The sequence below is a fragment of the Pseudophryne corroboree genome, chromosome 10, assembly GCF_028390025.1.
Source record: "Pseudophryne corroboree isolate aPseCor3 chromosome 10, aPseCor3.hap2, whole genome shotgun sequence".
NCBI classification, from domain to species: Eukaryota; Metazoa; Chordata; class Amphibia; order Anura; family Myobatrachidae; genus Pseudophryne; species Pseudophryne corroboree.
The window spans coordinates 354,712,827-354,737,759 of NC_086453.1; the positions used below are offsets into that span (position 1 = coordinate 354,712,827).

Below are 24,933 nucleotides of genomic sequence, written 5' to 3' on the forward strand. Positions count from 1 at the left end.
CATTTATTCTGTTTCAGGAGATGATCACACTGTCACCTGCATTCCCATGACAGCTCCTGAGGCTGATACCCCATCATGTGATAACACTGATATCCTGGTTACTGATGAATATACATAACTGGGTCCTTGTGAATATACTGTACACAGATATCCTGAGCCAGTTACATATAAGAGGGAAGACGTGAGAGTCAGCCAGTCTGTGATACAGTAATACAAGATGGATTCCAGCTCACATAAATTCTATCCTGTACACGGCTTTGATTCTAGAGAACATCTGGAAACATATTTTGCTAACAAAGAAGAAATGGGCTTTGGAGACGATTCATTGAAATTTCCAATGGAATGTTTACACCATGCTTTCAGTGAGGGTAGGTACAGTAACAAAGCTACACTAAGGGTAGGTGCATGCATGTGTGCAGTTGTGTTAGACTCTATTCTCCAGTGGGATAGGGACTTATATACTGTACATGACAAATATATTCTCGGCACGGCGATGCATAAAATACTCCGAAATATATAAATAAATAATAATAATGATACTTTATGATGGAACTAAGATTATATATTTGTATTTTTAGATGCATTAGTGAACCTCTTCATGGATACTGGCAGAGGCATAACTCACCTCTAAAGCACCCGGTGCATGTCTTTGTGAGATGGGGCATGGCTTCATGGGACATGTGTGTGGCTAAGCATTCCGACCCCTGTTTTTGTCACCTCAGGTGTCCGGGAGATGCAGCCTGGCCCTGGAGACTGGCATTTTTCAGTGACTGCTTCTGCATGACAGGTGCAAGGTTGTTGCATGTAATATTACAGTGCAGCACCCGGCTCATGTCACTGAGCAGGAACGGGCACTTTGGTTTCACCCCTCGGCAGGTGACACCCGGGTGCGAGCTGCACCCCCTCCCCCCTTGTGACGCTACTGGATATTGGCACATATGTGTATATAAAAGTTAATGGTTATTTTTAATTGCAAAACAATTTGAAGTTTGATATTGTATTAATAACTGAATTGTTCAATGTAGTCAGGGCTGGATAAATCATTGCTTGGAGAGTGATAACATGGAGAGGGACAATGTACCAGCCAATAAGAACACAGACTAATTGTGGCTGCTCAGTAAAATGACTGTACATAGGGGCACACTACACTATACTCTGCTGTGTCCATCCAGAGACTCCAGACTAATTGTGGCTGTGCAGTATAGTGACTGTATATAGGGGCACACTATGCTATACTCTGCTGTGTCCATCCAGAGACTCCAGACTAATTGTGGCTGTGCAGAATATAGTGATGTGCACCGGCAATTTTTCGGGTTTTGGGTTCGGTTCCGCGGCCGTGTTTTGGGTTCGAACGCGTTTTGGCAAAACCTCACCGAATTTTTTTTGTCGGATTCGGGTGTGTTTTGGATACGGGTGTTTTTTTTTTCAAAAAACCCTAAAAAACAGCTTAAATCATAGAATTTGGGGGTCATTTTGATCCCATAGTATTATTAACCTCAATAACCATAATTTCCACTAATTTTCAGTCTATTCTGAACACCTCACACCTCACAATATTATTTTTAGTACTAAAATTTGCACCGAGGTCGCTGGATGGCTAAGCTAAGCGACACAAGTGGCCGACACAAACACCTGGCCCATCTAGGAGTGGCACTGCAGTGTCAGACAGGATGGCCCTTCAAAAAAATACTCCCCAAACAGCACATGACGCAAAGAAAAAAAGAGGCGCAATGAGGTAGCTGTGTGACTAAGCTAAGCGGCCCTAGTGGCCGACACAAACACCTGGCCCATCTAGGAGTGGCACTGCAGTGTCACGCAGGATGGCCCTTCAAAAAAATACTCCCCAAACAGCACATGACGCAAAGAAAAAAAGAGGCGCAATGAGGTAGCTGTGTGACTAAGCTAAGCGACCCTAGTGGCCGACACAAACACCTGGCCCATCTAGGAGTGGCACTGCAGTGTCACGCAGGATGGCCCTTCAAAAAAATACTCCCTAAACAGCACATGACGCTAAGAAAAAAAGAGGCGCAATGAGGTAGCTGTGTGACTAAGCTAAGCGACCCTAGTGGCAACAGGTGTCTCCCCGGGTGCTGACTTAAACAAACCACCTCACCATCAGAATCCTCCTTGTCAATTTCCTCCCCAGCGCCAGCAACACCCATATCCTCATCCTGGTGTACTTCAACACTGACATCTACAATTTGACTATCAGGATCTGGACTGCGGTGCTCCTTCCAGCACTTGTAGGGGTCGTGCAAATGGTGGAAGGCGCAAGCTCTTCCCGTCCAGTGTTGGGAAGGTCCGGCATCGCAACCGACACAATTGGACTCTCCTTGGGGATTTGTGATTTCGAAGAACGCACAGTTCTTTGCTGTGCTTTTGCCAGCTTAAGTCTTTTCTTTTTTCTAGCGAGAGGATGAGTGCTTCCATCCTCATGTGAAGCTGAACCACTAGCCATGAACATAGGCCAGGGCCTCAGCCGTTCCTTGCCACTCCGTGTCGTAAATGGCATATTGGCAAGTTTACGCTTCTCCTCAGACGCTTTTAATTTTGATTTTTGGGTCATTTTTTTTACTGATCTTTTGTGTTTTGGATTTTACATGCTCTGTACTATGACATTAAGCATCGGCCTTGGCAGACGACGTTGATGGCATTTCATCGTCTCGGCCATGACTAGTGGCAGCAGCTTCAGCACGAGGTGGAAGTGGATCTTGATCTTTCCCTATTTTTTTAACCTCCACATTTTTGTTCTCCATATTTTAATGCGCACAACTAAAAGCCACCACAGGTATACAATGTAGATGGATGGATAGTATAGTATTATATTACTTATGGAGGACTGACGACACAGAGGTAGGTACAGCCGTGGCCTACCGTACTGCTATATATATATAATATACTGTATAATATAATAACGGACCTGGTGGACACTGTCAGCAGACTGCTAAACTAGTATGAAGGAAAAAAAAGCCACCACAGGTATACAATGTAGATGGATGGATAGTATAGTATTATATTACTTATGGACGACGACTGACGACACAGAGGTAGGTACAGCCGTGGCCTACCGTAATGCTATATATATATATATATATATATATATATATATATATATATATATATAATATACTGTATAATATAATAACGGACCTGTTGGGCACTGTCAGCAGACTGCTAAACTAGTATGAAGAAAAAAAAAGCCACCACAGGTATACAATGTAGATGGATGGATAGTATAGTATTATATTACTTATGGACGACGACTGACGACACAGAGGTAGGTACAGCTGTGGCCTACCATACTGCTATATATATATATATATATATATATATAATATATATATATAATATACTGTATAATAATAACAACGGACCTGGTGGACACTGTCAGCAGACTGCTAAACTAGTATGAAGAAAAAAAAAGCCACCACAGGAGTGTTTTTCAGGCAGACAAACGTATACTGGACTGGTGGTCACTGTCAGCAAAACTGTGCACTGTACTCCTGCTATAACTGCTCCCCAGTCCCCACAATTAGGCAGTGTGAGCAGTGCACTCAGCACAGATATATCATGCAGCAGTGCAGCACACTGAGCACATATATGGTGGAGCGTTTTTTTCAGGCAGAGAAACAATGGATTAAACTCACTGGTGGTATTATAATCAAAACCCTGCACTGTACTCCCTAACAGCTGCTCCCCGTCCCCAATCCTCCCCACAATTATAACTAAGTCACTCTTTTCTACTATAACGGAGAGGACGCCCGCCACGTCCTCTCCCTATCAATCTCAATGCACGTGTGAAAATGGCGGCGACGCGCGGCTGCTTATATAGAATACGAGTCTCGCGAGAATCCGACAGCGGGATGATGACGTTCGGGCGCGCTCGGTTTACCCGAGCCACACGGGAGAATCCGAGCACGGCTCGGACCCGTGTAAAAAGGCTGAAGTTCGGGGGGGTTCGGTTTCCGAGAAACCGAACTCGCTCATCACTACTGTTTGGTGCGCAATACCCTGGTGCGCTTAGTTCACATGCATCTATAAGCCCTGTTATCCATACAGTTTGAATAGAGCTGCAAGTTAAAAAATAGAAAAAACAAACAATATATTTATTGTTTGTACTGTTTGCTGCGCTTTCCCTAGTGTGCTTTGTTCACGTGCATCTATGAGTCCTGTGATTCACACAGTTCGAACCGGACTGCAAGTTAAAAAATAAAAGAGGAGACCAGATTATTATATACCTGGCGCTGATCGAATGTTCATTAAAACTGAGTACCTGCAGCTCACAGTTGAGGGAGTTACTTGTCTCCTTAAATTAGCCAAAAAGAAAAAAAATTTGAAAGCGCTAGTATTCATTTAAAAAAAATATATATATATTTTTATATTTAAAATGTCTGTCCTTCCAATGTGTATATAGATTATATATCTCTCAATATACCAATAAAGACCAACCATACAAGCTAAAATATACATACAGTATATCACAAATTCTTCTCTCGTGGCATATATACAGGACTATTTGCATGGGTATCTTCACAGATCAGATTTCTTCTATGTGTCCAGAGTATTGGAAATTATCAATCTTAGATTTTAATTTCTAGTCCTTAGTTATACACATGCAAATATCCTCCAATAATATTTTAATTTTTACAGTATATATATTTTTCTCTGCAAAATTTTATTCAAATCTATGGATGTTTTTCCCACAACTAATTAGTTGTGGGAAAAAGGTGTGACACCCAAAAGTAGATTTTCCATATAGATCCACAACATTTAACCTTTAAAATGTATAATGTTCAAAATTGAAAAGCAGAAAGCATTTGTTGTTAAAGCTTAAAAGCAGAGGATATACAGCACAAAAGTCTCACAGCTATGTTATAGTTTTTCAGCACAAACACTTTCAGGCCACTGGTTTTACACACAGACACACGTTGCATCAAAAACCTCCAATTAGCATGTGATCCTTCTAGATAGGCATAGAAAGCTCCTGTTTGTTAGTTGCAAAAAGCAAAGCTTGTTAAGACCAAAGCATCGGCAGACTCATATCATGGCCCTGAGAAAAATGTATTATTTCCTTGAAAAAAAATAGTGCTAAAATTACCACAAGGTTAAAAATAGAATATATATATATATATATATATATATATATATATCTCTATATATATATATATCTATATATATATATATATATATATATATATACACTGCTCAAAAAAATAAAGGGAACACTAAAATAACACATCCTAGATCTGAATGAATGAAATATTCTTTTTAAATACTTTGTTCTTTACATAGTTGAATGTGCTGACAACAAAATCTCACAAAAATTATCGATGGAAATCAAATTTATTAACCCATAGAGGTCTGGATTTGGAGTCACACTCAAAATTAAAGTGGAAAAACACACTACAGGCTGATCCAACTTTGATGTAATGTCCTTAAAACAAGTCAAAACGAGGCTCAGTAGTGTGCGTGGCCTCCACAGGCCTGTATGACCACCCTACAACGCCTGGGCATGCTCCTGATGAGGTGTCGGATGGTCTCCTGAGGGATCTACTCCCAGACTTGGACTAAAGCATCCGCCAACTCCTGGACAGTCTGTGGTGCAACGTGGCGTTGGTGGATGGAGCGAGACATGATGTCCTAGATGTGCTCAATTGGATTCAGGTCTGGGGAATGGGCGGGCCAGTCCATAGCATCAATGCCTTCGTTTTGCAGGAACTGCTGACACACTCCAGCCACATGAGGTCTAGCATTGTCTTGCATTAGGAGGAACCCAGGGCCAACCGCACCAGCATATGGTCTCACAAGGGGTCTGAGGATCTCATCTCGGTACCTAATGGCAGTCAGGCTACCTCTGGCGAGCACATGGAGGGTTGTGCGGCCCCCCAAAATAATGCCACCCCACACCATTACTGACCACTGCCAAACCGGTCATGCTGGAGGATGTTGCAGGCAGCAGAACGTTCTTCTTGGCATCTCCAGACTCTGTCACGTCTGTCACATGTGCTCAGTGAGAACCTGCTTTCATCTGTGAAGAGCACAGGGCGCCAGTGGCGAATTTGCCTATCTTGGTGTTCTCTGGCAAATGCCAAACGTCCTGCATGGTGTTTGGCTGTAAGCGCAACCCCGACCTGTGGACGTCGGGCCCTCATACCACCCTCATGGAGTCTGTTTCTGATCGTTTGAGTAGACACATGCACATTTGTGGCTTGCTGGAGGTAATTTTGCAGGGCTCTGGCAGTGCTCCTCCTGTTCCTCCTTGCACAAAGGTGGAGGTAGCGGTTCTACTGCTGGGTTGTTGCCCTCCTATGGCCTCCTCCACATCTCCTGATGAACTGGCCTGTCTCCTAGTAGCTCCTCCATGCTCTGGACACTACGCTGACAGACACAGCAAACCGTCTTGCCACAGCTCACATTGATGTGCCATCCTGGATGAGCTGCACTACCTGAGCCACTTGTGTGGGTTGTAGACTCCGTCTCATGCTACCACTAGAGTGAAAGCACCGCCAGCTTTTAAAAGTGACCAAAACATCAGCCAGAAAGCATAGGATCTGAGAAGTGGTCTGTGGTCTCCACCTGCAGAACAACTCCTTTATTGGGGGTATCTTGCTAATTGCCTATAATTTCCACCTGTTGTCTATTCCATTTGCACAACAGCATGTGAAATTGATTGTCAATCAGTGATGCTTACTAAGTGGACAGTTTGATTTCACAGAAGTGTGATTGACTTGGAGTTACATTGTGTTGTTTAAGTGTTCCCTTTATTTTTTTTGAGCAGTGTGTGTGTGTGTGTGTGTGTGTGTGTGTGTGTGTGTGTATGTATATATGTATATATATATATATATATATATATATATATATATATCTTGCACTGTTTGGTGTGCTTTACCGTAGTGCGCTTTGTGCACATTCATCTATAAGCCCTTTGATCCTGTCAGTGTTTGGTAATGTTTCATAGATGTGCTATAAACTGCCGTGTGTTTGTGCCACTGCTCATTCGTTTAGTTAACAATCAGATCACTGCAACCTTTGGCCAATATTGGTGGAAACAATATTGTGAGCAGTGAGGTGGCTTACAGGGGCAACCTGTGCATGTCCTGCCTGTTTTCACTCCTTTCAAGATGTAATATGATAAAGTACAGTGAAAACATTTTGCAGGTACTAGTACTTTTTGGGCTGACATTACCAATACAAGCATCCAATTGCCACCCAAAAACAAGTGCCTTCCCTAGGCATGTGCCTCACATGCCTAATGGAAAATTTGCCACTGACTCTGGCACTGCCCTTCATCATCACAATAAAACCCCCTAATCCTAACCAACACCGTTACTCCCCACATTTCATTTTTTTCTCAGTAACAGTAAAGTATGTACTGAATAAAAGCTCACAAATGACCTTATTATCATGGGTCTTGCACATTTGGGACATGTGCAGAACAGGTCTTCCGGTCACAAAGCAGGGAATCGAATGCCTCAACCTGATTGACAGGCAGAGGAGTTCACAGGAAGGGAGGGGGTGGGGGCTGCCGGCATTGCCAGTAACGGGGGGTGTATTGACCTCAATTTCTGAGAGTGGCGAGGTCAAAGCCTGCATTGGATGCAATTTCCTTGGTCTCACAAGCTACCCTATGACGGAAAGCCTGAGTAAGCCCAGGATTACTCAGCCCGTTGTCGCAGATTAACATCGCGATTGATGGTTGTGATGTTCATCCCATATGTGATTGCATCGCAAATGTAGGAAGGAGATAGTATGCACCTCCTCCTTATTTTGCATTGTTAAGGATTGTAACCTTGTGGCAGGTCGACCCTACTTAGGACGACAGTTACTAGGTCGCCCACTATTGGTCGAAATTGACATGGTCGACATTGAAAAATGGTTGACACATCCAAATGGTCAACACAGGACAGGTCGACACATGAAAAGGTTGACATGGATTTTTTAAATAAAAATAGGTTTTCCACTTTTTCATTCTTACAATTTACATGGACTATGATTGGGAATAGTAACCTGTGCCGAGAGCAGCGGTAGCGGAGCGAGGCGCCTTGCCCACAGCTGCGAGCCATGTAAGGGGATGCGGTACACTATTTGGGGTTCCTCAGGGACGTGTGGTGGGCTAAATAGCCTAGGAGGCACTAGCTAGCCCCAGAGCCAGATTTACATGCAATATATGAGCCAAAGGGCATTATACACAGGTGCAGCAGTATAAACTCCTGGAAATCTGGTGAGTTTTGATTAGAGATGTGTGGAAAAGATAAGTAGGAGAGGCACTGCCTCACCTGCCATAGACTTTTTACTCCAGAGTTTGGGCTATAAAAATTATTAGAATAATGCAAAGAAGATATTTCAAACAAATTATCAGTATTTTTCATATATTTTATTCAGTCAAAACTTTGGTTTAACCGTAAGTATGACAGGAAAGGCTCTGCCTCACCTGCCTCACCCCACCGCACGTCACTGGGGTTCCTGGTCATATTATAGGAAACAATTACACCAAGAACAGTTCAAAAATCCATATCGACATTTTCATGTGTCAACCTGTCCGGTGTCGACCAATTTCATGTGTTGACTATTTTGTCCATGTCGACCATGTAAATGTTTAAAAATAGTGGTTGATCTAATGACTGTAGACCTTAACATGGTCGACCATTCATACCAGAACCGATAAGGATTACAATCGCACACTTGCTGCAAACAGCTTTGCAATTGCATTCCTTAGAAAACATGCACACCTAGAGACTAATTCACTAAGGGTTTACATTATGGAACATTATGGACAATTCTGATGTCTACAAATGTCTGTGTATTTACTGTAGGCAGGAGAGGTGCCCCAGATACTGGAAATTCTGCTCAAATAAGTACTTACAGGAGGTAATTCTGAGTTCATCGCAGCAGGAACTTTTTTAGCAGTTGGGCAAAACCATGTGCACTTCAGGGGGGGCAGATATAACATGTGTAGAGAGAGATAGATTTGGGTGTGGTGAGTTAAATCTGCAATCTAAATTGCAGTGTAAAAGTAAAGCAGCCAGTATTTACCCTGCACAGAAACAAAATAACCCACCAAAATCTAACTCTCTCTGCACATGTTATATCTGCCCCCCCTGCAGTGCACATGGTTTGCCCAATTGCTAAAAAAAATTCCTGCTGCGATCAACTTGGAATTACCCCCACAGTACATTCCTCATACAGTAAACTGAAGGAGAAAATGATGTGTGGTGAGGCAGTTGCTTACCTGTAACAGGACATTACAGCAGGGGTGGGGAACCTCCGGCCCGCGGGCCGTATAAGGCCCGCAAAGCCGTTTGGTCTGGCCCACCCGCTCCTCTCAGTGAGACATGCCGCTGCACAGTCCGGCGGCAGTGTGTCTCAGCTGTCACCACACGGAGGAGAGCGCGGCTATTGTCGGGCGGCAGCGTGTAGGACTTGAAACCTGCCGCCGGTTCGTGAGCCAATCAGAGCTCGCGGACCGGCAGCCAATCAGGAGCCGCGGCTGCCGGTCCGCGAGCTCTGATTGGCTCTCGAACCGGCGGCTGGTTTCAAGTCTTACACGCCGCCGCCCAACATAGCCGCGCTCTCCTCCGTGTACCCGCTGAAAGGAGCGGTAAGCGGGACAGGGGGGGGGGGCATCTGTATACCTGGCACTGTGGGGGTCATCTGTATACCTGGCACTGTGTGGGCATCTGTATATATGGCACTGTGTGGGCATCTGTATACCTGGCACTGTGGGGACATCTGTATACCTGGCACTGTGAGGGGCATTTGTATACCAGGCACTGTGGAGGCATCTGTATACCTGGCACTGTGGGTACATCTGTATACCTGGCACTGTGAGGGGCATTTGTATACCTGGCACTGTGGGGGTATCTGTATACCTGGCACTGTGAGGGGCATTTGTATACCTGGCCCTGTGGGGACATCTGTATACCTGGCACTGTGGGGACATCTGTATACCTGGCACTGAGGGGCATTTGTATACCTGGCACTGTGGGGGCATCTGTATACCTGGCACTGTGGGGACATCTGTATACCTGGCACTCTGGGGGTATCTGTATACCTGGCACTGTGAGGGGCATTTGTATACCTGGCACTGTGGGGACATCTGTATACCTGGCACTGTGAGGGGCATTTGTATACCTGGCACTGTGAGGGGCATTTGTATACCTGGCACTGTGGGGGCATTTGTATACCTGGCACTGTGAGGGGCATTTGTATGCCTGGCACTGTGAGGGGCATTTGTATGCCTGGCACTGTGGGGGCATCTGTATACCTGGCACTGTGAGGGGCATTTGTATACCTGGCACTGTGGGGGCAATTGTGGATCTGGCTCTGCACTATTGGGGGCATATGTGTATCACATCCCATTTTAAGTGGCCACACCCATTTTTTGGGTGCGCGCGGGGGCAGACTTGTATGGCCCCCGCAAGATTTTATAAATATCCAAATGGTCCTCGGTAGAAAAAAGGTTCCCCACCCCTGCATTACAGCATGATAAATAGAATAGATGCTACATAACATATTATATTCTGTAATCACTGGGATCTTTCCCTGCAGGTAACATTAAGGGAGATCTTTTGATTGACATCAGTGCTGGATCTTTCATTCATCATCTATATACAGCCAGTGGATATTTCAAACAGATCCTTGTGCTGAAGTGCTCTGAGCAATGTATTATGGAGCAGAACAAATGGATTAACACACGTACCGGAGCGTTTGATTGGTCTCACATAATGGCATATATTAAATGTCTAGAAGGAAACAGGTAACGTATCTTCCAAAACATCTATCATGAGTAATCCCAGCGTCAGTACACAGTAAACTATTTCAAATGTTCTACACACCAAAAATAAAACATGGAGTTCTTACTGGGTGTCATTATGCCTGGGCTGAAAATCTTTTCTCTGTTGCACAGTACACGCCATGGTCTGGTACATGTAGTTCAGCAGGTTTGGCTAAATATTACTAATCCCCTTACTGATCGATTCTTTAATTGAAGTAAACACCTTGCCCAAATCCCTGGGATTCAATTTTATTCATCACCTAAATCCATATGGATTCTTCTTCTCATCTCTCCTTAAGTAGAGCCATAGGTAGAAATAATACAGCCATGAATACATTAAGAGGAGCCATGTATCACATAACCAACTGGGCATTAGTCTGGCTGCAACATGGGAAACCATTCTGTTGGCTGATCATTATTGACCTCGTTTTGTCAATGAATGAGCATATTATTAAGTCAGATCAATTAAAGGGCTGACATCTACTGTTACAGGTGGGTTGCAGCATTCTGCAGTAGTGGGACCAGTTTATGAGGAAAGGAGTATAAACTGCACAGAACATAAATTAAATGTATCTTTCCCTATTTATTTTTGTATTTAATAATATCATACTTGCCGGTTGGTGCCCTAAAAATATATGTAAAGCATATAGCATCAAAAACAGCATTCTCAAGGGTCCTCTGGCTCCCTGGCAGAAGAAGATCCCAGAAGTGCCTCTTCATGTGCAGTAAATCTATGTTCAGCCTCTAAGCCTTTAGAGCCACCAGAGAGTCTACTGTGCATGCATAATGAGTCATCCCATGGCCTGAGTCAGCAGTGTAGATGTAGATGGGTCTTGGGCATTACTTGTGGCTTCAAAGTACTGGAAAATAATTCCAATACCATCCCAGACCTTTATCTTCTGACCTCACCATTGGACATTCTTCATCCTTAAAGCATGTCAGCTCTCAGTTTTGTCAAAACTGTAGACTACAGTATGTAGATATTTCTCAATTAGTTTTTGTGATCTACTGCATATGGTTACACCCGATACCTTCTCCTGTTTCTACTTTTGAGCAGTTAAATCATTTAACAGAAGAAACTTTATAAAGAATTAATTGTACCTCACTTTAGTTCTAATGTTTCAGATATTATAAACAATTATAATACCTTCCCAATGCTAATGCTTCATATCTAACTAGCAGTTCTACCTTCTTTCACTAACTCCTTCCTCCACATTCCCTTATTTGATTCTTCCCAATGGTTCAGAAAAAAAGACTGATCTTAAGCAACTGAGACTTTTAGGTCTCCTCCAAGCCCAGACACAGAACGAATCCATCATGTCCCATAACGAGAAAAAAAAACCCCAATGTTCTACAGAGTAAATTCAATGGACATTCCAGTGTATAATCAGCAGAGCAATCACAGAACTCAAATCAGAAACCGTGGTATGGTCCTGTACTGTGTCCTCTGCATGTTGATTTGGTGTGAGTAGAAGACAAATTGGAGGACACTGAGTATTGGGCTATTCCTGAGTCAATGTTATTTGAATCTTATGGTGCATTGTCAAGGTTCAGCCAACCTTTCTTCTCAATTTGATGCATCGCCCTACTTTTTATTACATTCTACTGGATGATTCTTGCCAACTAACACCTTCCCCTACAGGTATTCCTGACCGATGACCAGTTTAGCCTCTTCTTTTATTCTCCGTGAGAATAAAAGAGTAGGGAGGGGTCGTTGTTATGCTCAGCCGCTACTTTTGTCGCACCTCCGGTAATCTCGGGCTGAATTACATCCCCCCAAATATCTGAATCTTAGGTTTTGAATGTCTTGAAAATGGATAAAAATTGCTAAAGTCATGTGATTTTTGCAATCCAATGTAGACATAAATAGATAAATATTTCAGTAGCAGATACTGTAATATATATATATATATATATATAGATATATATATATATATATAGATAGATAGATAGAGAGAGAGAGAAGCAAAGGTACGGCACTCACAACCACTTGGCAGCCAAAATAATGACAAGAAGCAATTTAGCTGTACGACGTTTCAAACTTTAATTGAGTTTTTCACCAGGTAAACATATACATACAAATGAGAACTCACCTTATATCCCCTCAAACCACCACCTTCTGACCCGTGACTGCATGCGCTCCCGGACGCGGGAGATCCGGCCCGAGCCTCTGACGCGCACAGATGACGTCACCGCATACAGACGCGGCGCACGTCGTATGCGTAACTTAGCAACTGAAATAAACAACCCTGTACCATGTCATCATAGTAACACAGTGTGACGAAAAGCTAAAAAAAAACCCTGCTAATTCAGATAATGCGCTGGAGGACACAGAGATTAAACAAGCACCATCACACCCTTGGTGTATCTTATTCCTTAAGGTTTTTTCTTTGGCAAGGGATGCTGTGTTTTTGATGGACAATGTCTTTATAGTGCATTAATGTGTATCTATGTTATATACTGACACTTTATGTGTATCTTTATGCATATGGTGTCCTCATTCTATGCTGCATGCTGGAACTTAGTGTACAATTATGACTGATGATGCTTGTTTAATCTCTGTGTCCTCCAGTGCATTATCTGAATTAGCAGGGGTTTTGTTTAGCTTTTCGTCACACTGTGTTACCATGGTGACATGGTACAGGGTTGTTAATTTCAGTTGCTAAGTTACGCATACGACGTGCGCCACGTCTGTACGCGGTGACGTCATCTGTGCGCGTCAGAGGCTCGGGCCGGGTCTCCCGTGCCCGGGAGCACATGCAGTCACGGGTCAGAAGGTGGTGGTTTGAGGGGATATAAGGTGAGTTCTCATTTGTATGTATATGTTTACCTGATGAAAAACTCAGAGTTTGAAACGTCGTACAGCTAAATTGCTTCTCTACATGCCTTATTTATAAGGGCACCAAACCCAGCTTTATATTACTCGTGGAGTGCCGGGCCTGCTGCAATATATATATATATATATATATATATATATATATGGGTATTATTTTATTGAAACAATAAATAAAGTAAATATAATTATATTAGATAGTTGGAAAAATAAAATACTTATGTGAATAAATAATCATTTATTGTGTAGATTTCATATACATATATATATATATATATCAAGACAAAAGGGGGGGGGTAACCCTTAGCGCTGTGTGTATATAGAACGAGCTGCACACCAGAGGGAACCTCCTGTTAGATGAGGTCCAATATAAGGTATGGAAAAAAAAGGGGGGGGATCTGGGTGCGCTAAAATTGCACTGTCATCCACAACCATGAAAAATAGAAACAGTGATCTAGAAATTTTATATTTATTACATAAAAACAGGGGATTTTTCCCTTCACATAAAAACCGAATGGTTCTTGCAGGATTTTCAGACAATACAATTCATACCAATACACAATGAACAGTGTACATTCAATGTTAATGAAACATTATCAAACAGACTGTGTATGATGGTGGAAACAGTACTTGTGGAAACCCAACGCGTTTCGTCCCAATCAGGGACTTCTTCAGGGGTGTTTATCTAGATAGAAATAACTAGGTATAAGATCTAGAGACTCTTAATCATTGTTCGTATTTAGTGAGCCTATACATACCAAGTGCCAGACTCGTTTATAGAATATCCTGAAAGGACGTATATCGCATTAAAAATGATAAAACAGGTATATACCTAAAGAGCAAAAAAATAAAATAAAATTAATGAGAGATCTTATAAATTGAAAGATGAGGAGACGGAGGAGAAAAGCGAGAGGAAAAAGATGTTACATACCCAGAATTGGTAAATGGTGGATAATCCGTCAATAGGTTTCCGTATTAAAAACGGACCATATTTAACAGAACATGGAAAAAATTACCTAAAAATATAAAAAAGAGGAACCAGTATTTCAAAAGTCCATCAAACTAGACATGGGGTGACTAGAGACTCCGAGTTGAATAGAAGTCCAAATACATACCAGCCATATAATCAAGATAAATATACTCTGGCTCTATGTGAAGACGACTAATGCTCAACCTCAATTGATAATTTCTTCACAATGAATGAAACCTATAATGGTAGGTAAAAAATATATATTTAGCCCACTAATACAATATAGGGACAATCACAATAAATATACATTGAATAAACAAAACCATCCCATCAATATATGGAGGCAAGAAAGTAACAGTGGTACTTACTAGATGAGCATGTAGTGGTTCTCTCAAAGTCCAGAATGTAACTGGAAGAGAGCACCACCAGCAGGATATTTATACCAAAAGTGAAACTACATCACTTCCTGGGGTAGGTAATAGAATTTAATTGACAAAATGAAAAAAAAACTTGATGCATGATTAAAGTAGGGATCAAATTATTAAATGGAGACAATAGTGTATGTGTTAAAAACCTAATAGTTTATTAAATAAATAGATTAAACAATAAACAATAATAACGAAAGATAAAGCTTAATTGATATAGGTGGAACGCATATTTCCGCGTTCCAACAACCGGAAATGCAGATACCGGAAGTGTGTTCTACCAGCGCTGAAAAATGTAACCTTAAGTATATACAGCATACAGAATAACATGCGCTCCTCTACGGGGTGTAAACCACATCCCGATGGGACGCAATGATGCCGACCGTTCCGCCGTAGCTAGATAGGTGATGGTCTGGGGAAAGATAAACTTATTATAATTACGGCGGTGGAACGCACGGCCATTATGCGCTCCACCGTCAGGAAGTGTCCGCCAAGAAGTGTTACTGCGGTGGAACGCATGCACATGCGCTACACCATCAGGAGGCACCGTTCCACCCTATACAATGTGGCCAAACTTCAATTTAAAAAAATACACAACGAATCAAAAGGTGGAACGCAAAACGAAAATCCCATGTGCTCCACCGGACTGACGCGCTAGGAACTCTGCGGCTCTAAACCGCATATACAGACATACGATCCACCTGTATTAATAAATAAAAAAAGTGACAGGTGAAACTACTTAAAAATTAATAATAATAAGTGCTTAACAATTAGATACATTTATGGGAAATAAATATGTGCCTAATTAAGAAGGCCTAATGACCTGATAATTAAATACACTTATGAAAAATGTATGAATATGTGCCTAATTAGGAGGGCCTAATGACCCAATAATACCATTAATCAAAAATAATATATGTGAATAATTAAATAATATTCAGGACGAATCTACAATAGCAATAAATACTGTAAGTGTGGAGTCAAGTTAAACATGAAACTATATGCTGTATACATATTTATAATGTAGCTCAGAGCTAGTAAATAACACTGCTAACTTTACAATTAATTTGTCTCCATATTTACAATAACGATGACGGGGTTACAAAAAATCCCAATATGGTCGTTTAACAATAAACTAAAAATAGAAAAACATAAAAAATACAATGACAGCATGGCAACATAAATTGTGGTGATGGATGACAAACTAGAACTAATGTTTAAGGGGTTTAAGATACTACAAAGATGTATCAGCAGTCAAATAGATTCTCTCAATTCATATATAGAGAAACCCTGTTTTAACGTAGGATTAAAGTAGGCTACCTGTTTATCAACATATGGTTAATAGGGACTAAAAAGCTAAAAGAGGGGGAAGCAAGCATATGATACTAAACAAAGGAAACTACATCAATTCCTTCATTTAGACCCTGTGGGGCTAGGGAGTCAAGGGTAAAGATCCAAAAACTCTCTCGTTTAGCGAGAAGTAAGTCTCTACTACCACCTCTAATAGGGGTTTTAATATGCTCTAATACAGTGAATGCAAAAGTAGAAGTATGGAGCTCAGAATTATGTTTGGCAGCAAAGTGACGAGAAACACTATGGATCTTAACTTTATTTTTTATGTTGCGCATATGTTCTTGTATGCGTTGCTTAAGCTGTCTCTTAGTTTTGCCAATATAGGAAAGGCCACAACCGCAAGTGACTCTGTAGATCACATATTCGGAATTACAGTTAACTGAATCATTCATAGTATAGGTTCTACCAGATTCTAATTTAAAACTAAATGTAGATCGGTCCATATATTTGCAACAAATGCAATGATTGCATGGTCTGCAACCAGTTTTTTTAGGCAGCCACAGATTACTAACCTCCTGTTTAGAGGATCTCTGTGGTAACATGCTTGGGGCTAATAAACTTTTTAAATTAGCAGATTTACGGAAAACCATGGTTGGTCTAATCGGTAAATGTGGTCCTAGTACGGGATCCTTAAGGAGGATACCCCAATGACGATCTAATATTTTCCGTATGAAATTATTTTCCTTGTTATATTGGGTAATGAACGGTCTCGCGTTCAATCCTCCCTTGGCTCTGGGTCTAGATAGTAGAAGGTCATCTCTAATTTTCTCAGAAGCTTTCAATCTAGCCTTCTCTAATAGTGATCTTTCATAACCTCTTTGTATAAATCAATCAAAGAGTATCTGTGATTGATCCCAATAATCTTTTATATTGCTACAATTCCTTCTCACACGAATAAATTGTGAAAAAGGGACACCCCTCTTCCAAGAAGGATGATGGCAACTCGTGTGCGGAATAAAGCTGTTAGCATCGACTGATTTAAAGTAGGTTTTTGTCTCGATGATGTTGCCTGGAGAGCCTTTAAATTCAAGGTCCAGATATTCTATAACCGTTTTATCCATCTTATGAGTAAACAGGAGGTTGTAATCATTTGTATTGATATAGGTCATAAAATCGTTAATGCCTGAAGAAGATCCTTGCCAAATTATGATGATGTCATCAATATAACGCTGGTAAAGTACCAAGTTCTGTTCAAAAACCGACACCGTATATATATTTCTCTTCCCAGTTGTACATGTACAAATTCGCGTATGCAGGGGCGAATTTAGTACCCATGGCAGTTCCCTGGGTTTGAAGGTAAAAATTACCATTATATTCAAAAAAATTGTGCTGTAATATAAACTTAATACAATCCAAAAGGAAGATGACTTCCCTTGGATCCAAAGGTGTCCCATTTTCTATAAACAAGTCTGGCACTTGGTATGTATAGGCTCACTAAATACAAACAATGATTAAGAGTCTCTAGATCTTATACCTAGTTATTTCTATCTAGATAAACACCCCTGAAGAAGTCCCTGATTGGGACGAAACGCGTTGGGTTTCCACAAGTACTGTTTCCACCATCATACACAGTCTGTTTGATAATGTTTCATTAACATTGAATGTACACTGTTCATTGTGTATTGGTATGAATTGTATTGTCTGAAAATCCTGCAAGAACCATTCGGTTTTTATGTGAAGGGAAAAATCCCCTGTTTTTATGTAATAAATATAAAATTTCTAGATCACTGTTTCTATTTTTCATGGTTGTGGATGACAGTGCAATTTTAGCGCACCCAGATCCCCCCCCTTTTTTTCTATATATATATATATATATATATATATAGACAGACAGTCCCGGCACTCTTTTAGCAAAGTATAGTTACTGCGGTGACTTCCCAGAGGGGTTACCTCATGCAGATATGTAAGAAATGAAGGTGGCACTCACGCAGATTCTTGCAAAAGTAAAAATAGTCAGTTTTATTTTACCGACATGTTTCGGGGACTTGCCCCGTCCTCAGGGCATTAACAACGTTGTTAATGCCCTGAGGACGGGGCAAGTCCCCGAAACATGTCGGTAAAATAAAACTGACTATTTTTACTTTTGCAAGAATCTGCGTGAGTGCCACCTTCATTTCTTACACATATATATATATATATATATATATATATATATATGTATATGTATATATATGTATATGTAGAGGTTTGTTGTGTAGAATAGATTGAGGCATACTGCCCGCTGTAAACAAATGGTCAGCTACTTGACAGACTTACAGTTGGAGTATGTCAGGGGACCCCCACGCACCGATTCAAAGTGAGATATCCAGCGGGGCGGCAAAAGGGTGTTCTCGAGCGGCATTAGCATCCCCGCACTGCAGAAGAGATGGTCTGCCGGGCGGGAATAGCGGCTCCCTCGCGCCACTGATCATACCACCCGCAAGCCGCTAAATATGGGAAAGATGATTGGTGGCAGGGACGGCAGGGGAAAAATTAGTGGTCTGTCGGCCAGCATGAGCCTGAGAGTGTTAGGAATAAAAGGGGTCTCTTAAGCGCTGCCAGACAGGCGATCCCTCAGTGAGTGCACAGTACCTGGTTACTTTCTCTGACACTTAGGAGCTGTAATAGTGAGCGGAGAATAGCTTCAGGGATGGGTCCTGCACCAAGCAGCAGCTAGTGGAGAAGCGCATAGACTGACAGCACTGTAGAGGTCCCTCCTGCTGCCGCCTATCTTGAGCTGTAGACATTGGGCGAGGATCAATACCACTGTGCTCTACATGCGCTGTCTGGTCTCACCTGTCGCCTCTCCTACTGAGCTCTACACGTTGGGAGAGTGGCAGAGAGACTAATGGCGCTGGCATAATTGCACAAGCATATACCAGGTACATCTAAAAGGTATCTCCCGCTCCAGCGGTTGTATGGCTGTAAATATTAGCAGGGAATCAGGGAATACCTAAGATGTTAATGCCATCAGGATGAGTTATGCTGCAGTTAGCTGTGTGCCAGGCTGCGGAGATAGGATGTAATGAGAGCTGAGGTGTAGCTGAGCTGAGGGACAGAAGTGCCTAGCCCTAGAGACAAGAGTTGAGGGAGAGTCCCCCAGAGACAGCTCCACCCAGAGCGGCGAGCAGTGAGTAATCCAGAGAGGGACAGAGCATCAGCACGGACAGTCGTGAGTGGGTGAGAACTGAAATTTGCACTCACAGCTATAGACACTTACACATCTATGGTCAATGAAACCACAGGTGTTACTGATGTCTATGCGCAATAAAACCTAGTGTGCAGCTACAGGTGTGTATAGACAGGGTTAATGCACAACAGATTGCAGCGCTCACCAAATACCATGGTACCCCATGTGCATAACAATAAACATAGTGGTATGAAACAAAAACATTCACCCTTAATGGGATGGTAATCCTCAATGATAGAAAAGGACGGATGGAGGATTGTTTTTCTAGAGGATCCTTTCTGAATAATCCTTAAATGACCTGAAAAGATAAGTACCTCTTTTCCCAATATGAATGGAAATATGAGAGGTACTAAAAGCAGCAGACCATAGTGTAGTAGATTAAAAACACGCTCAGGTTTAATGCCACAGATTAGATTTACAAGATTAATAAATTAAAACAGCATATCATACAAGACTCCGTCAAATGGCACAATGGATATATCACCAAAGAGGATCCCGGAACCACAGATATAAATAGTGTGGAATGCTGACAGGCTCTCCGGATGCCTAGCAGCATACAGGATCAATCCCCAGGCAGATGGTCAAGTCTGTATGTGTCAGAGTCAAATACACAATAAAAACAGGAGCCACGCTTAACGCAAATTGGACGTTAAGTCCTTCCTCAGAAGCGTGGTTCATTGGCTCCAATAGTCTATTTATAAAGACCATCAATTAATGATCTCAGGTGTACTCATTCCCCATAAAACACTGTGCTCCTGGAAGTGTGCACGCGCCGCCATCATCACTAACGAGAACCGGAAGTGACTCTTGCGTTCCATATGCACTTCAGGAAGTAGTGTATTCGGCTCCCCATAGCCGCGATGCTCGGCTCTTCTTGCGTTCCATTTACCAGGAAGTCCTAGAGACCATTCTCCATGTCTGCAATAGGGATATCTCTTTTTAAAGAGAGAAGTGCTACACTTCCATGCATCAACGGAGTCCTTATAGAGTCCCAAAATAAAAGTCCCGAACTAAACATGATTGCATAAAAAACATGTAAAAAACAAAAAACAGCAGTTACCAGTAATATACCAAAAGATGTATAGAGAAAAAGTGCATAAATAGTGCAGAATGGATCTTATGTGGACATAAAGCTAAGTAAGAAAACATTTCAGTTCAAAGTCCCCGTTGAGGCCCTTAGGGACAAGAGTACCCAGACGATGTATACATTTCATCTCAGCCCGAGCAAGTCTTTTTTCTAAATCTTTAGTTCTCCGCTTTTGTTGTACCACTTGTACACCCCAAAAATTCCTCAAACCACATGTATTGGAACCATGTACTCTCTTAAAATGTGAGGAAACATTATGGGTGTCTAGGCCCTTCTAGGGCTCCGTCTTTAAAAAAATAACTTGTAAAAAGTAGTTTGGACACAGAGATAAGGCAGAGTGTAAGGACTAAAGGCTTTCATCGTTGCGGCGAATGTGTGATGTGCAAAACAGTCAAAGCACCAGTGAGAAAATTCACTGAGTACATTGTGAATGGCCAAATTTATCCCATCCGGGATTTTATTACGTGCCATACAAAGAGTGTTGTATATGTGCTTGAGTGTGTATGTGGCCTCGCTTATGTTGGTAGGACAGGAAGGAGTGCCAAGGTAAGGTGGTCTGAACATATATACAACATTCGCAAGGGCCTAGACACCCATGTGGTCATCTCTAAATAGCTTCCTAAGTCTAAATAATGGGGAAAAAACTGTATTACACTCAGTGTTCCAGAGAGTGGTACATAATGGACACTTTTTCCCCACCACTGCCATAATAAATACTCCTGAAAGATGAAAAAGTCTTCTCATTGAAAGTATAGAATAATGCACTTGCTCTTCCACCTTTGAGAAACCCTTCCAGAAAACAAACAATTCCTACCTAAATTATACCTTCCTACCCAATGAATCTCCATATTCAACTATATCTTATTTGTCATGTGGTTGCTTGGTTAGTCCTAGATTCAAATGAACCTTTTGTGTTTGCATATTTCAGTGACCAGCGTCAGGACAAAGACATGACATTGAAGACAGCAATAACAAAGACTGTGAAATGTAACTTTGACAAAGAAAATCTCACAGACCCAGAGGTGCTCCCACCAGCAGACTGTGTCATCAGTATATGTATGCTGGATACCATCAGCAAAGACCAAGCTGATTATATAAAGTATCTCAGGAACTTCAGAAAGCTACTGAAACCTGAAGGATACCTTATATTGGTGGGGTGTTTAAATTCAACTTATGTTAAGATTGGGCAGGACAAAATACATATGTGCAAATATGATGAGAACTTTGCAAGAAAAGTTCTCACTGACGAAGGGTTTATTATTGACCACTGTGCAGTCCACAAAAGAACTGTAGAGAGTGACCTTACAGACTATGAGGCACTTTTGTTTATTACAGGCCGCAGAGAGTGTTAAGACCTGATTCAGAGATGCATGTTCTGTTGATGTTGGTCACAATTGAGAATTTAAATTTTACTGCACATGCATATAAATCGCACTACGCATGAATCCTGATCATGTTCATACTGATTTGGATAAGGAATTGAGATAGAGAAGACTATAGTTTGGGGGCACTCTTGTGTATGCAAATATGCATAAAACGTAATTTTTATTGTATATTTTATAAAACTGTGTTAATCCTGTTTTTTTGTCACAGAGCACACTTAATAAAAATAGATTAACTCGTTGTAAGTATATTCCTTCCTTTTTTCATCGCAACAGGGATCAATATTAGATGGTTTACCATGAATCAATTTATAAAAAACTTGACTGGATACTCTGTGTCTTAGTAGTAAAGGTAACACAAGTAATAGCACAAAGAGTGAGAGCATCGACAGTAAACAATGACATGACATCTCCAGATTTCAAACTACTAGCCGAAGATTAGCACACTCAAAACATTCCAGAATATTGTATGTCATGTGCAGGTGGCACATTACAATGGCACTTGAGTCAATCTCTGTGATTTGAATAGAGAGTGTAAGGTCACACATTCTCTTGTCTTAAACCTATTTCAGGTCTATCTATGCCAATTATGTATACATCAATACATCTCTGAGTTAATACTAGCATCCACAGTTTAAACCTTGTGTCAGCATGCTGTAATAATTAATTTAAGAATAATTCCCACAGTGAGGACAGCCTCACTACCCGTTCTGAGAGATCAGAAATGTGAAAAAAGATTTTTAAAGATGATTCCTTAACCCCTGTCTGTGCTGCTACCTTTTCTCATGCAGGGACTCCAGTGTGCGCACTGCCGGAGTTACCAACAGTCTGTGGCCAACATGCACGTTTCACCTGGGAGGCTTGTTCATGGTCTGACACACTGACTGTGAACAAGCATCTCGGGCAAAATGTACACATTGGTCAAAGACAGTTGATAACTCCAGCAGTGTACACAATGGGGCAATTTGATGTTGCACAATATCAAATGGAGGCACTTTAGTATGACATAAGATGAACTGGGGCACTGTAATGTGGTGTAATTTGTACTGGGGACACTGTCAGGGGCAGATGTACTACATCTTGGAGAGGGATGCATTGGAGAGAGATAAAGTACCAACCAATTAGCTCCTAACTGACATATTCCAAGCACAAATAAAGAGGAAAAGGGGGGGGGGGGCTGGACTGCTCACCCTATTACTAAAGATATTAAGAGTTGCTATTATACTGAGGCTTCTAATTCTATGCTGGAGGAAGAGAGTTGCAGATGTATACTCCTAGCACTAAGAACACTGATAACAAGAATAATTTAAATAAACCCTCACAATTAGCATGGAGTATAAGTGAAGTTCTTAGCACACATTTGTGCAAATTTGAAGGCCCATGTACTGTGACCAGGTGACTTCATTACAGCCCCTAAGTCTCAGAAGCAATTAAAACATAAATATACATTGTTACTATTTACATTCTGGTTACTAAGCCATATGACAACGTTTACCATTGAGACTTCTGGCATAGCTAGTTCACGACTTTAGTTGGACTCAACCTACCTATCTCACCACCCTAGTTAGACTCAGCATAGCTAGCTCACTACCCTAATTATATTCAGCATAGCTACAGTAGCTCACCACCCTAGTAAGACTCAGCATGGCTAGCTCACTACCCTAGTCAGACTCGGCATTGCTACAGTAGCTGACTACCCTAGTCAGAGTCAGCATACCTAGCTCGCTACCCTAGTTAGACTAAGCATAGCGAGCTCACTACCCTAGTCAGACCCAGTATAGCTACAATAGCTCACTACTAGTCAGCATACCTAGCTCACGGGATGCGGTCCAGATCACACCGGACGGAATCCCGATGGTTGAAATACAGAAGCTGGAATCCCGACCGGCACAATCCCGACATATTCTCCCTCCATGGGTGTCCACGACACCCATAAAGGGAGAGCGTAGCGAGGTACCATGCCCACAGCATGGCGAGTGAAGTGAGGGACTGTGTTCCGCTCGCCACCCCTGTCGGGATTGTGTGGTCGGGATTCCGGTGTCGGATTTTTGACCGCTGGGATCCCATCCAGCGGGATTTAGTACTGATCCCTAGCTTGCTACCCCAGTTAGACTCAGCATACCTAGCTCACTACCCTAGTCAGACTTGGCACAGCAATCTCACTACCCTAGTCAGACTTGGTATAGCTACAATAGCTCACTACCCTAGTCAGACTCGGTATAGCTACAATAGCTCACTACCCTAGTAAGACTCGGCATAGCAAGCTCACTACCTTAGTCAGACTCGGTAAAGCTACAGTAGCTCACTACCCTAGTCAGACTCGGCATAGCAAGCGCACTACCCCAGTCAGACTTGGTATAGCTACAGTAGCTCACTACTCTTGTTTGACTTGGCATGGCTAGCTCACTACCCTAGTCAGACTTATTTAAGCTACAGTAGCTCACTACCCTAGTCAGACTTGGTATAGCTACAACAGCTCACTACCCTAGTCAAACTCAGAATAGCAAGCTCACTACCCTAGTCAGACTTGGTAAAGCTACAGTAGCTCTCTACCCTAGTCAGACTCGGCATAGCAAGCGCATTACCCCAGTCAGACTTGGTATAACTACAGTATCTCACTACCCTAGTTAGACTTGGCATGGCTAGCTCACTACCCTAGTCAAACATATTAAAGCTACAGTAGCTCACTACCCTAATCAGACTCGCCATAGCGTGCTCACTACCTTAGTCAGACTTGGTGTGTGTAACTCATTACATTTCTACACATACCCAGAAGTAGGCAGTTCCAAGTGCTGATAGTAGGATCCTGGGAGAAGTGGCTCCAGATGCCAGTTTAGGAGCTTGGTGGTGGCAGTGAGTTACCCACCCACAGCACAGTTGACAGACTCAGGCATGGCCAAACCCACCCCTCCCACCTCCCTTATCTGTCAGCCAGCAGCA

At 42.0% G+C, this 24,933-nt stretch overlaps 1 protein-coding gene across 1 annotated transcript; it reads left to right on the forward strand.

The window, feature by feature from the left end:
• The first annotated feature begins 217 nt into the window (after positions 1–217).
• LOC134965364 (nicotinamide N-methyltransferase-like) lies at positions 218–21,963 on the forward strand. Its single transcript, XM_063941831.1, has 3 exons — positions 218–368; positions 10,549–10,756; positions 21,540–21,963. Exons 1-3 carry the CDS (start codon positions 218–220, stop codon positions 21,961–21,963), a joined length of 783 nt encoding a protein of 260 aa, XP_063797901.1.
• Positions 21,964–24,933: the final 2,970 nt, after the last annotated feature.